Genomic DNA, 13570 nt, shown 5'->3' with positions numbered 1-13570 from the left:
TTATTGTCTTATTACTTTGTATGTTGTTAAGTAATGAATGGTTTCTCAATTATTTTTTTTGTTAAAATTATTAACTAGCTGTTCATTTACCCTTTCTTTTCCCTTTATCATAGTTAACTCTACTCTGGTGAAGACTCCAACCAGGAAAAATGGAGCAATATTGCTTAATTTTCTGCAACTAGTTGTACAACTTGATACCAGAAATGTTTCAAAACATTGTGCAAATTAATTATTTTTCTCAAACTAGTTCAATAAAAAACATTTTCAACCGCCATTGAAGCCTTGATTTAATGTTAAAGAGGAAGTAGGTTTGGATTAAAAATGGTTTTGGAACTTCAAAATAGTAGATTCAAGTCTCATCATCATTTATAAGGTTAGTCTAAATTTATGTTACATTTTTTTCTTATTTTATTTCAATAAATTTGATTGTGATCAGAATTTCTCTTTCTTTATGTAATCTCATCGAGACTAAATAAGAGAATAATAAAACAATAAAAATAAAAGCATTTATAAATTTTTAATTTCAATGATCAAATTCAATTTTTAATACTCTCAATTACGAAAAAAATAAATAAATAAAAATGCTCGTCAAAAGAGCAATCGCAGAAACAACAGTTGAAACTTGAAAATAGAATTATCAAATACTATTATGACCAATTGGTTTATATAAATACCAAAGCATATATAACATTAAAATTCAACACGTTGTTAAGAACAGAATGCTGACTCTTTTAGGTGGTTTTTCATAGCATTTATGTTGGTTTTGAATCTGATGTCTTTGGCCAACATGTTTGTATATCGGCCTTTCTTATTGCTTGAAAGAAGCTTTAAGTTTGCACGAGTCTTGATCCAATGTTAAATGTCAAGGAAATAGCCAAAGGTAGGTCATTTGTATGTCGCAAATACCACAATCTTCCTAGTTATTTCCTTGGAGAAATAAAATTGTTGAAATCTCATTTATTTGCTCCTTAGATTTGAATTCTTGTAGTTTTTTTTTCAAAGTAATTTAAGGATAAGAGAAGAAAATATAGGTGTCAAGATTTTAATTTCAAACTTATTTGATATTATTTTTTAAGGATAATTACATAAATCAAATAAATTAAATACGTCATATTCTATTTTTTTTTTAAACAACGTCCAATTCTATTTTTATTAGTAGTGTAAAATCTCATATACTGCAAATGAAGTTTTTAAACTTCATCAATGGAAGTAAAGAATTATCACATACTCTCTAATTTATATTTAAAATAATTAATAAATCAATTGATACATAACAAGTTATGTGATATTATTCTAACTCTGCAAATAAAATCTAAAAACTCTAGCTACAATGTCTAAAGTAGTTGTTTTTGTTATAACAATATTTAAGAAAAGAATGCAAATTAAACCAATGAAAAATAAGTTTTAGGTTTTATAGAAAAAATTTAAGGAGTTAGAGACCGTATAAGGAGAATGAATAATGGAGTCAAAAGAAATACAATTATATATAAATATATCTTTATTTATGTGTGTTAGAAAACTTAGGAATGCAAATTTGTTATACGTTAAGAATATTTATTTGTATAAAATTTGCAAATTTTCTCGTTAATTATAAAAAATTATAAAATTAGAACAGAAATAACAAAATCACTATATATATTGATAGAATGTTCGATGTATAGATCAATAATATGTAAAGAGTAAACAAAATATTCCAAATTCAATCAATGGTTGTTGAACGATGAAAATTGTGTTATAAGTTTTAACCAAAATACTTGTTAATTCGAATAGCATATTAAAATTTATTCTTATTTCATTTTTTTGATATGTTTATGGTACAAAGAGAGATTGTAATATGAAAATAATAAGGAAAAGATTATACGTTTTAGAATTTGAACCCTAATCATATGATAAACTTTACCTTAAATGTGAAAACATGACCAATTGAATCCACACTAAAGGTCTTTTTTTTTTTGTCACATTTGACCTATATAATTCTATCAAATTAAAATTATGTTTGGAGTATAGGATGATGGATAACATATAATAGTAATCATCTTATATTATGTTTGGTTTATATCTAAAAAATGTTACAAAGAAGATTAATCATCTTCTTGATATAGGATAATTCAATTTTTTTAAAATAGATTTGATTATTTTTAATCCATAATATTGAATTTATATGTTCTATTATACCCTTAAAAATTATATCAATAATTTAAATTTTATAATCTTTGAGTAATGATAATTTTGACCAATAAACAAATAAATAAATAAATTATTTTATCATAATCCTTACAAACATCAAATATAATATAAGATTATATTATTTAATTTAATCTTATTTATAATATCATCTTATCATATTCTATCATTATCTTGTATATCAAACACATCTTAAGTATCTTATTTTCAATTTTAATTTTTACTTAATAATTCTAAATAAAAAGCTTCAACGAATTTCAACTAACAAATTCTACCCCATTTTACTACAAAATATTCATTTAATAAAAGATTGTCATACAATATAATGAATCTACTAAGATTTAAAATTAATAAAAATATTGATAAGACAAGCTTAATATTTAAGCATTTTTTGCCCCCAATTTACAAGTTCCTAGCTTTGAGCCTCGTATCAATGGTAAAAGTATAAGATTTATTTAATTAAGATGACCGTTTGACTCAAAACCTTATAAAATTGATAGAATATATATATAGAAGTACTTACTACTTAGCCGCTTTATTTTTTTATTGGGAATAAAAGAAATTTACTAACATATGCCTTCTCTCACATGTAAGACCAATGTGTTACGCATGATCCAAATATAGCTGTACAAGAAACTCCAAGATCAATATATTAATTTGAATGGAAAATTAACAATTAGGACTTATCTTTTCTAGTCAATTAGGGTTTGATTTTTTAGGGAAATATTTAAAGTGTGAAATCTTGAATGTAAGAAGCCAATGTGAAAAAGTGTGTACTTAAAATCGTCTGAAAACAATAGATTAAGATAAAATTTGAAGACATTTTTAATCGTATTATATATAAAAAAAATTCAGCAATTGATTTATTTAGTTTTGAATAGGTTGCTATGGAAAATTAATTAATTAACATAGTTTGGTTGGTGTGGGAGGAAAGAAAATGAAGGGAAAAATGGAGTGGGAAAAACAAAGAATGAAAAAAAAATTAAATTTTTTGTTTTATTTTTTTGATTTAATATAATTTTTGAAAATAAAAATTTTAACTTAACTCTTTCAATAAGGCATAGAAATATGACATGTTCTTACCATTAAGTCAAATGTTTAAATTTTATATTGAGATTAAACATGGAAAACCATTAATTGGATGTTTATAAGTATCCAAATTAAACCCATATTGTTTTATTAGTGGTATGTTCTTAGGTCAACAAATACTTAAAATATGACATACATATAATTAAATTTGAAATATTTATTTACATAGGTTTACAATTTAATAACAAAAAAATTGCTGTGGAATGAAGGGGTAGCATAATGTTTTCCTATCCAATAAATTAGGAAAATACCATTCTTCCACAGTTTCTTTCCTTCCATTTTCCTTCATTTTGAAAAATTAGTTATTTTCTCAGCTTTGTCGGTGCAAGTCAAAACCCAAATCTTGAAACAGTGAGAGAGAAGTTGCCATTTTGCTACTGAGAAATTCCTTCAATGGGGTGAAAGACTAAGAAAGTTTCGTTTTTTTTTTTTTTTTTTAGTTTCATGGTATCTTTGTTTGATCAAACAGTCAAAGTACCCAAGCACCAACTTTAACATGTGCTTTTCATGACTGTCCTTTGCTTCTCTTCCTAGGCATATAACTTTTAAATTTCGTTTTTATAGGCATTCAGTAATTTTTTTTAATTTCATAAACAGTATTAAAAAAATTAACAAATGTTTCATTTTTTAATTATTTTTTTTATTTTTTTAATATAGTCTAAGGAATATATGTTATCTTGTTAATTTTGTTTATAAAATCTAAAAATTCCATTGATAATGGATCAAATAATTTTTCATATTTATTTATTTATTTTCATAATATGGTAAAAATGTAAAATGTTTGTAGTCAAAATTATTTTTCCCATAAAATATAAAAGATAAAGAGAAAGAAAAAGAAAGAGAGGTTTCAATGTAACTTGTTTGAAGGGACAATGAAAATTTTCGAAAGGCATAGAATTGGTCAAGGTTTTTGTTTCCTTTCCTTCCCGTTGTCAAAATCAATTACACGTCGTCGCTAAATTGTTCAATCTTTCATACTTTCTTTCCTTCAATTCAACTATAGAAGTAAAAATGCTTGTAAGCAAATATTCTAAATCCAACATTTAGAATGAACTTTTAGGCCAAATCATTCAATTAGAGACTTCTATATATACCATTAGCAACCAGCAATCTTGAGACACAAGCCACAGGAAAAAAAAAATTTTGATAGAGAAAAATATAATTAGGGTTTTCCTTTATTTTCTTTCTTGATCGAAACCATGCATATGCCAGCAGCCATGATGAACTTCCATCGAAACTTTCGTGCTCGCCAAACATCACCAAGTAAGATGGCAATTCGTTTCATGACAAATAAAGCTTTTGATGTTTTCATTAATCATAGAGGCATTGACACCAAGAGAACTATAGCAACCTTACTCTACGATCACCTTTCACGACTAAACCTACAACCTTTCTTGGACAACAAGAATATGAAACCAGGAGATAAGTTGTTCGACAACATCGATAACGCGATAAGGAATTGTAAGGTTGGTGTTACTGTTTTCTCACCAAATTATTGCCAGTCCTACTTCTGCCTTCATGAATTAGCTCTTATTATGGAGTCTAAGAAGAAGGTCATTCCCATCTTTTGCGACATTAAACCTTCACAACTTCGTGTTGAGAACAATAAAGTTCCAGCGAAGGATTTCCAAAGGTTCAAATTAGCTCTTGAGCAAGCAAAATATACCGTAGGGCTTACGTTCGACTCTTTAAAAGGGTAAGATGAATCGGTCTTTTATTAGCTATCATCTTAATTCTTTGGCTAATTTCATAAATTTGTGGAAATCTTTTTACTTAGATTTTTTCAATGTTATTTAGAAATTGGTCGGATGTGGTGACAAGTGCTTCAGAAATTGTGATCGAAAGCTTGATTGAGATGGAAAGTGAGGAGCAGATGTTTAAGAGATTGGATTGAAGAATACTCTAATGACTCTTTGATCAGGCTCAAAGTTATGGTGATGCCATCCAAGAATGTTAATATTTCTTCATCACATTTTCTATGTTTTCATTTGCATTATTCAATTCGTGTTAATAAGCCCAATGATTCTGTCCTTTGTTCATCTTGTTTTACTTGTACACTTTGTATCTGAAACAAGAAAAAGAAATATACGTATAGTTTTAAATCTTTGGTTCATTTGTACAATCGTTTGTAATAAGATTCAACTTAATGATGTTCATATCTATTTAGGTTTTTCTTTTATTAATTGATGATTAGAGAAACAGAATTTGATGTTAAAAAAAAAAAAAGTAAAAGATTAGTTTCATGGCTATTCTAAGTCTTAGCACATTATTAATTAAGTGGCTCCATTTTGTTTTCAATTTCACTATCATATATGATTATGAATTGAAAATTGCCTTATCAAAAAATTAGAAGACAGGAATATAAATTAACAAGAATTTTTTTGGACTATGAAAAGGATATGTGAAATTGCTCTTTAAACTTGATTTCATAAATTGACATAATTTACCCTTTGAAAATTAATTAATCTAACCAACATTAGCCCTATCATCAATTTTTCATGACTTAGTAATTAATGACTCTAACTTGATTTAGTATAATTAATTAAACATGTAACATCACATCCCTTCATGTATGATTGGGTTTTGGCATTACAATTTATAAATATTGAATTGGTATTTGATTTTGATGGCTGCAATATTTAGGTGATATTTATTCCATATTGCTTTAAATTAATAGGCTTGCAAATGAAATAGACTTTTAATTTCAATAATCAAATTTAAAATTTTAATCGTTTTAATTAAAAAAAATGAAATAAAGTCTCAAGTACTATATTTTAATTTGTCTATTTCATGGTATTTTTCTTTTTTAAAAGAAGAACATCGGTCAATTAGGGTATTAAATTAATTCAATTAGGCTAAATCGTCGTTTTCTTTGTGTTTATTATTAGAACTAGTAACATGAGCTGAACATAAAATAATTAAATTATTCAAAAAAAAAAAAACTCCCAAAATTTAATAAAACTGCCACTCATTTTAAAAATTTGAAGGAAGAATCAAGTGTAGATTTGAACCCTTTCCAGGCTTGACTGAAATTTTGATTCAAGCCAACCATTAAAGGAAAAGGAAAAAGCAAGAAAAGAATAAAAACCCTAAGTTGACCAGCTCTATGATGAAGCAACATTCGCGCAATTTGAGCTTTGCAAATTTCACCATTCTCAGCATTACTTCCACAGCCGCCATTAGAGAAATAATATACAAAAGTTAAAGAAAACTAAAGATGATTAGGTTTGGAATTGAGATTTGGAAAAAGAAATTTAAAGAGCTAAAATCTAACAATTTGTCAACTGTATGTACCCCAAATTTCAATAATTTAACTAAGTTGATTTATACAATTACGCATTTCTTTGTATAAAATTATTTGCCGTAGAGGTAACTTCTTGAAAAAAAACAAAAATGAGAAAAGGGTTTCTCTTATTTTGCCCTATCTTCATTTCTATTTGAACCTGAAACTAACCTGAGATGAATAACTTGTAGATAATGAACCTTTGTTATTAGTACCAATAAAGAAACGAGCCAGCGTCGGAGTAAGGAAGATAAGTAGAGAAAACGGAAGGTCACCCTGTCAGAATCCGGTGAAGCACGTACCCCATCACTTCAATCATCTCCGCTGGATACCTTACATCAATGGCCTCAAAAGCACTGCCGACAACCCCACTACTGCCATCATTATTTCAGCTCCCAAGCTCATTCCTGTCAACTATTTGGCTCTCTAAGCAATTCCCAGAACTACTGATTAGTGTTTTAGCTCATTCTCTCGTTTATTACTTGGTTTGAGGACTTACATTTTGATGATTCAAAGTTTTGTCAAGAGTGTAGCATGTTTTTGAAATATGTACATGTGCAACTGTCAAGTATATCAACCCAACATTCTTGACTACTAGTCTTGAAATGAAAATTGGTAGGTGAGGTGTGAGAGGGTGAGACGATGAAGATTGTTTAGATTCTTAGGATCTGAATCTGAAAATCGTTTTCTCAAGGCTTTAATACTGAAGTGCAGTTGCAGTAAATTTTGGTGGAACATGGATCGAGTTTACAGTGTTAATTAGGTTTATGGAACCCCACCAAAATTTTGCTTTTGTTGTAGCTTTAAAATTTGTTGGGTTGCTCCTGCCAAAATTTATAAAGGTTTTTTATCTTGAAAAAGTATTCTGTAACATATGAGTTGATAGAAAATATTGTAAAATTGTGAGTTCTTCTAGCCAAATCAAACTTTATGAATAAACTTTAGGATACTAAAAAATTAAACTTTTTTTTTATATAAGAAATTGATACAAGGGAAGGGATCACAAATGTTAAAATTTAAAATTTAAAATTGTTGGATGTCACTTTTTAAAATGGTTATATAAATTAATTAGATTACGCATAGGATTTATTCTAAAATTAATTCTAAATTGATTGTTTTGAGCCAAAATCATAGGTGGTTCAAGCTACTTTGACTGTATAATTAATAGTAACAATCAAGATGCCAAGAAATGCTATATATATATATATATATAATTAATAGTAAAATCTTTGAATCTTGGCCTTATATTCTCACAAGTTAAAAAAAGGTTATTTGCATGTGGGATATGAATAGATATGAATAAAAGATTTGCAAGATTGTACAATTTTTTTGATTACATTAATCATATACTATAAAGAAAATGCTTTGCTTTAAGCCAATTGAAAATCTGTCATATGAACTGCTTCTATTACTATAATTTTTTATTATATCAACCCCACCAACAATCAATGTTAATACTACCGTTTGACGGGTTCCAATGAATGTTCAGAGAATTGTGATTAGCATTTCCCTCTTTGGTATTCCTGAGGATTTGATAGAGATCTTGGAGGGTCAAACAAGGCACCGTTTCATATCACTGGTAATTGAAGATGGAAAGCTAAAGGTTTTAATTTACCTGGTCAATTTTTCTAGTAGGAACTGCCAATATGAACCCATAACAACCCATTTTCTTGACATTTTTTCCAAACTTGAAACTTAGCCTAGCTAGTCACTTGTATAGAACAAGTGGATGTCAATATTGCAGTCTAACTTAAAAAAGAGGAAAAATGGATACTGCAATTTTTTCCTAGACAACCACCAAGTTTTGGCTGCACCAGCATTAGTTTTGTACCTTTTGTTGAATGAAATTTCCATGGGACAGTAACATCTTCTGCAGAGTGATTGAGGGTCTATTATAAAAGTTGCCAACTATGGTGGATTAACTGCATAACATATTTGGCTCATTAAAAGTCATGCAGTGCTCAATTTTATCACCCAAAGCTCTTTAAACAAATTTCAGCACAACGGAGATGATCTTCCCTTCAACTTAACAAGATGACTGATAGGTTTAAAGCCTTACTTTTAGAAAACGATAATAAAACAAGTGCAAAAACAAAAATTGAACACGCAGATATATAATAGTTCACCATCAATGTGAGAGTTCAGTTCACCTTGGAGCCACTGCAGAATTTTTCACTATGAAAAAAAGAGAGATTACAAATGCAATAAAAAACCCTTAAACTGATATCCCTTTAAATATAAACATAATTAGGACAATCAACGTCGGTTAGGTTCCACACAATTTAACAATTTCCCACTTTATTAATCAAACCACAAAAGAAAAGGGTTTGAGAATGTATAAATTTTGAATTTGACATAAGAAAACAAAATCTCCTTTAGACAGGGAAGTCTAAAATTTGGAAAGGCTTCAATTGTTTTTCCAATGATGCAAAACTGTATAAGAACAGAAATGAGAGCCGAGATCCATATCCTTAAGTTTTTGAAATCATGTTGCATGTAAATGATGTAGGACGTATATAAATCAATTTTGTGTACCCCATCATGTACTGTATCAACATATTTCAGTTCAATAGTTGACAATAGAAGGATAAAATCAATGCATATGGATGGTGAAATGTAGATATCATCATCATATTTCGGTTGCTTTAGCTTCAGCTCTGGAAATTATGACAGTTTTGCTTTTGGGAAAACGTTTAGAACCCTCTTTTCCATTCTTGAACCCTTCTCTGTTGCTTCCTTTGCTTCTGTTTGCAATAAAATCTTCATACCATTTAGGAGAAATCTTTGGAGTCCTCTTCAGAGTTTGACGATCAATGTAGTAAAGTCCAAATGTTGTGCCATAACCTCCTGTCCATTCAAAGTTATCCATCAAGCTCCATACAAAGTATCCGCGTACATCAGCACCATTCCTATCAAAATAAGAACCCAGTCTTAGGTCAATAGAGCTGCTAGGTAATTTCTAATGTGCAGAAGCGTAGCGGGCCCATAACTCACAGGTCCTGCGACAGAAATAGGGCTATGATACTAATTGTTGAATGCACCAAAGTAGAATTGCTCCATGTTTATTTTGACCTAAAAATTTTTCGGTTTTGTTCGGATTTCACAAGTAGGAATTTAAGTTTTTTTATATATCAGATTCTTGTAATATCTCATCGTGGGATTGGGGCATTACACCTATGAGTTGGAGAAATTTGTTGCTTATAAATAGCTACTCAAGTAATCAGGGTTAAAATTTTTGTTCAAGAATAGAGAAGCAAAACAAAGTATACGTAAGGTAAAGAATATAAACTCAGTTACTTAATTGCTCTGGCCAAAGCAGCAAGGTAGCCCTCATGGAACTTGATTCGGTTGACATCATGCAGCAAATCTGGCACTTGTTCAGTATGTGGTGGAGAATATCCTGTGAGAGTAAGTTTTCGGATTATGGAACAGAATCCAAATGATGATCAAGAAGCAGTTATTAAGTTACGGAACAGAATCCATATAAATTTATTTAGGCGGCATTTGACCTGCAACATTACTTTTACTGTTTCAAATTCTAGCTATCAGTTTCTACGTGACTGATATGCCCATTGCAACCAAGGCTGCACTCAGTTGCATGGATTTGAAGCTTGAAAAATGGACTCACAGATAAAAAAATGACATAAATTTATGTAAAGGGACAAAAATAAAGCTCCGCAAGTTACCATTTTCTGTTACATATATGGGCATGTTATTGTATCTTTTTGAAATATAATTAACAATCTTCTCAATGCCCCTTGGAACAACATAAAATCTTTCAACACCAGTCTGCCAAAAAAAACAGCAAAGTGAACTTGTAATTATAAACTGATAAAAGTGGAAAAAAGAGTAACAGCAAGAGAAGGAATTACTGGTTCTCCAATTAGAATGCCATCTCTTTCTCCAGTTGTGTATGCAAACCCTCTGATGAAATGATCTCCACCTGGGATGCAAGGAGAATGGATGCAGTCCTTGGCATATAATGTTGAATAATGATTGAGGCCAATAAAATCAATACTGTCTTTCACAATCTGAGTTTCTTCTGGGGAAAACCTTGGCAGTTCACTTACGTGGTATTGGCGCATTTCTGGTGGGTAATCTCCAAACACTAAAGGATCTATTGCCCTGCATTATGGTAACTTATTCATGTTATGTTGAGGAGCATATCTTTACTGTAATGTTGCTGCTTAGAGGTAAAAAACATATGCAACTTAAAACAGTTCTAGAATAGACAGCCTCTTTGTCCCTTGAGATCATAGGACAAGGTAATTGCTTCAGTTACCGTTGTCATTAACTGATCAGATGGGGAGGTCATAACTTTTTAATCTTTTTCTTTTACATATCTTCATTCGCATGTGACTCTTGTACTCTCAAAAGGGTTCAAGATTTGTTATTTTAGTAATTACATATAGCAAATGTGTATTTAAAGTTAAACCGGAGCTTAACTTAGTTTATACAACCACCCTTAAGAGGTGGCATCTAACAGGTTTGGAGTTCTAATCCCAGCACCTGTAATTCCTTCAATTATTCCTAGACTACGGCCTCCTATGTAAAAATAGCGTGTCCTTCAAGTCAATTGGATTGGACTGGTTTGCTTCGGTTCACAAAGATTGTGTATGTTATATTCCATCAGCCCTGCCAACAATTAATAATAACATTAATTTTGGACTGTGTTTCAAAAGAGTGTTATAATCATTGTGACTCAATTGGTTGTTACTTTGAATTTTTTTAAAGTCTTGACAGAGATGCAGAAAGGTATGACAAGGCAATGTTGCAGATCAAGTGGTCCTTGAAAAATAAAGAGCATCTAACTTGTATAGTTTTATCAGGTCCATCATCAAATAAGATCCAAACCAATCTCAAGTTCTGTCATTGGGCATGTCTTTGCTGCTTAAATATTCAGTAAATTCAGAGGAAACAGAATATAATGCAGTTATCAAAGGAGGCCGTAGCCTGGGAATAGGGGAAGTGATTGCAGGTGCTGGGATAACCTACTTAATGCTACCTCCTATAGGTTTTCCATCTAGTATTAATAAATTTTAAAAGAAAGAAAACAAAAGCAGTTTGGTGCTTTGATTGAGATCACTTACCAGCCAAGGGTAAAAGCCAGAGCCCTATTTACAGCTAGACGATCAGATTCTCCATCTCTTAGTGGTTCATACATATGTGAATGTGCAATTAACCCTATAGAGCCACCTTGTTTTGGCTACAGCAGCATCAAATTTGGGTAAGAAAAATATCATCAAGCAAAGTTCAAGCTAGAAAATATTTTAAGAATCTCATTGTGTAACCTGAAATTGTTCTCGGTATAGCTTAACGGCCTTGGCATGTGACAATAACATGTTGTGCACAACGATAAAAGGCTCTACATCAGAATTGCCAACAGAACAATTTCCGAAAGGCGCGGAACAATGAGCTGGTGGAAAAACTCCCCTAACATAGGCCATTTCTGCAAACTGATTTACCTCGTTGATAGTTGTCCAGTACTTGACTCTATCACCAAAGCTCTTGAAACAAGTTTCAGCCAAAAGAACAAAATCCTCCCTAGAAAGGCACTGAAATTAGGCAACTTAACAACATACTGCTTCGGTAAAACCACAAAAGAGATGGAGAAATTACTGCATCAGAGGACTGAGCCAAGACCCATATCTATCTTCCAGTTCTTGTGGGTGATCAAAATGGTGTATTGTCACAAATGGTTCAATTCCTGCTTTCAGGCATTTGTTTAGTCAATTATATCATTTTCAAGAAACAATTTTCCAGAAAAATTTTTCTTCCCCAAGTTTCTGAACCTCTTACCCTTGAGCAAGAGGCTGTCTATAATTTTGTTATAGAACTTGATCCCACTTGGATTGACTTCACCAAACCTTCCTCCTGTTCCAGCATTGAAGGATCTCAAAAGTGTTATAATCTACATACAATCAAGTAAAATTCTGGCTTTCAAAGACATACTTGGTAGAATTCTGGCCCATGAAATCGAAAACCGATATGCTTTTACACCAAGAGAATGAGCAATCACAATATCTTCCTGGTATATCGTACACAAACAAAGCAACATTCATACTTTTTTCTTCTTATTTCTATAGGTTGAGAGCAAGAAAAAAAATGAACTTAAAAGAAGCAAAATACCAAGAACAGATGGTAATCATCATCTGCAACATCTCCATTCTCATTATTTTTAATGTTTCCTGAAAAAGTTAAGGGATACAATAAGTTTAACTAGGAAATAAAATATTAATCTGCTCTGCTGCAATCAGCAATGCCTGTTTACCTGGGATATGACTGAAAAAATCCCAGTTGCTGAGGCTTTTACCATCATCAAGATATCCTCCTTCAACCTATAAAATGAAAACCAGATGTGAAAAACAAAGGAATCAACAGAGAAACAAACTATTATTTCAACAAAGAAAGAAAAGCTTGCATGCCTGATATGAAGATACAGCTGTGCCAAAGAGAAAATTATATGGGAATTGGAATCTTCTGACATCTTGGATTGCTTTGTCAAAATCTTGAGCATTAGAACTTGAAGAAAAAAGTAGATTTACAACGAAGAAAAACAAGAAGGAGAGCTGAATGTTGGTATTAAAAGGCATCTTAGTGAGGCAAAAAAAAAAAAAAAATGCAAAATCTAGCTAAGTTAGGAATGGTAATAAAGATCAATAACAATAAAAAGCTTGAATAAAAAAATGTCAACTATTGATAGACAACCGGGGCTGGTCCCTGCATGCACAAGTTGTTAACAATAAATTCATGGTGGTAGACAGCTCCATTTTTTACCTTTTTAATTTGGAACTGCACTAACTTTGTACAATTGAAAAAACCCAATTATCTTATGCTGTTTTTTATTTGATAGGGGTAGGAACCGAGGTCTTGATCAAATTAGATGATAAAAAGATAGGTGAAGACTTATAAAAAAGGGACTATTACTAAAAATAATTTTAAATTTTATAATTTATATATCTATGTTACACATGTGTTATATAAAACATAAAAATTTTAATATTATAATTCATA

At 30.5% G+C, this 13570-nt stretch overlaps 2 protein-coding genes across 2 annotated transcripts; one reads left to right on the top strand and one right to left on the bottom strand.

Moving 5' to 3' along the window:
* Window positions 1-4490: 4490 nt before the first annotated feature.
* LOC111301939 (putative 2' cyclic ADP-D-ribose synthase BdTIR) lies at window positions 4491-5167 on the top strand. The gene is made up of 2 exons (XM_022897908.2): window positions 4491-4969; window positions 5071-5167. Exons 1-2 carry the CDS (start codon window positions 4491-4493, stop codon window positions 5165-5167), a joined length of 576 nt encoding a protein of 191 aa, XP_022753643.2.
* A 3899-nt stretch (window positions 5168-9066) lies between these two features.
* Window positions 9067-13267, bottom strand: LOC111301938 (beta-glucosidase 18-like). The gene is made up of 12 exons (XM_089744277.1): window positions 12982-13267; window positions 12828-12894; window positions 12686-12744; window positions 12509-12584; window positions 12356-12430; window positions 12176-12263; window positions 11848-12100; window positions 11647-11762; window positions 10429-10681; window positions 10243-10345; window positions 9854-9956; window positions 9067-9465 (listed from the first exon to the last, which is right to left on the bottom strand). Exons 1-12 carry the CDS (start codon window positions 13147-13149, stop codon window positions 9186-9188), a joined length of 1641 nt encoding a protein of 546 aa, XP_089600403.1. The 5' UTR covers window positions 13150-13267; the 3' UTR covers window positions 9067-9185.
* Between the last annotated feature and the right edge of the window lie 303 nt (window positions 13268-13570).

This window comes from Durio zibethinus, chromosome 15 (genome assembly GCF_047325235.1).
Source record: "Durio zibethinus cultivar Kanyao isolate XHJ-2024 chromosome 15, ASM4732523v1, whole genome shotgun sequence".
Lineage (NCBI taxonomy): Eukaryota > Viridiplantae > Streptophyta > Magnoliopsida > Malvales > Malvaceae > Durio > Durio zibethinus.
Note: the sequence above shows the minus strand (reverse complement) of the source record. Positions and strands in the feature narration are given on the sequence as shown.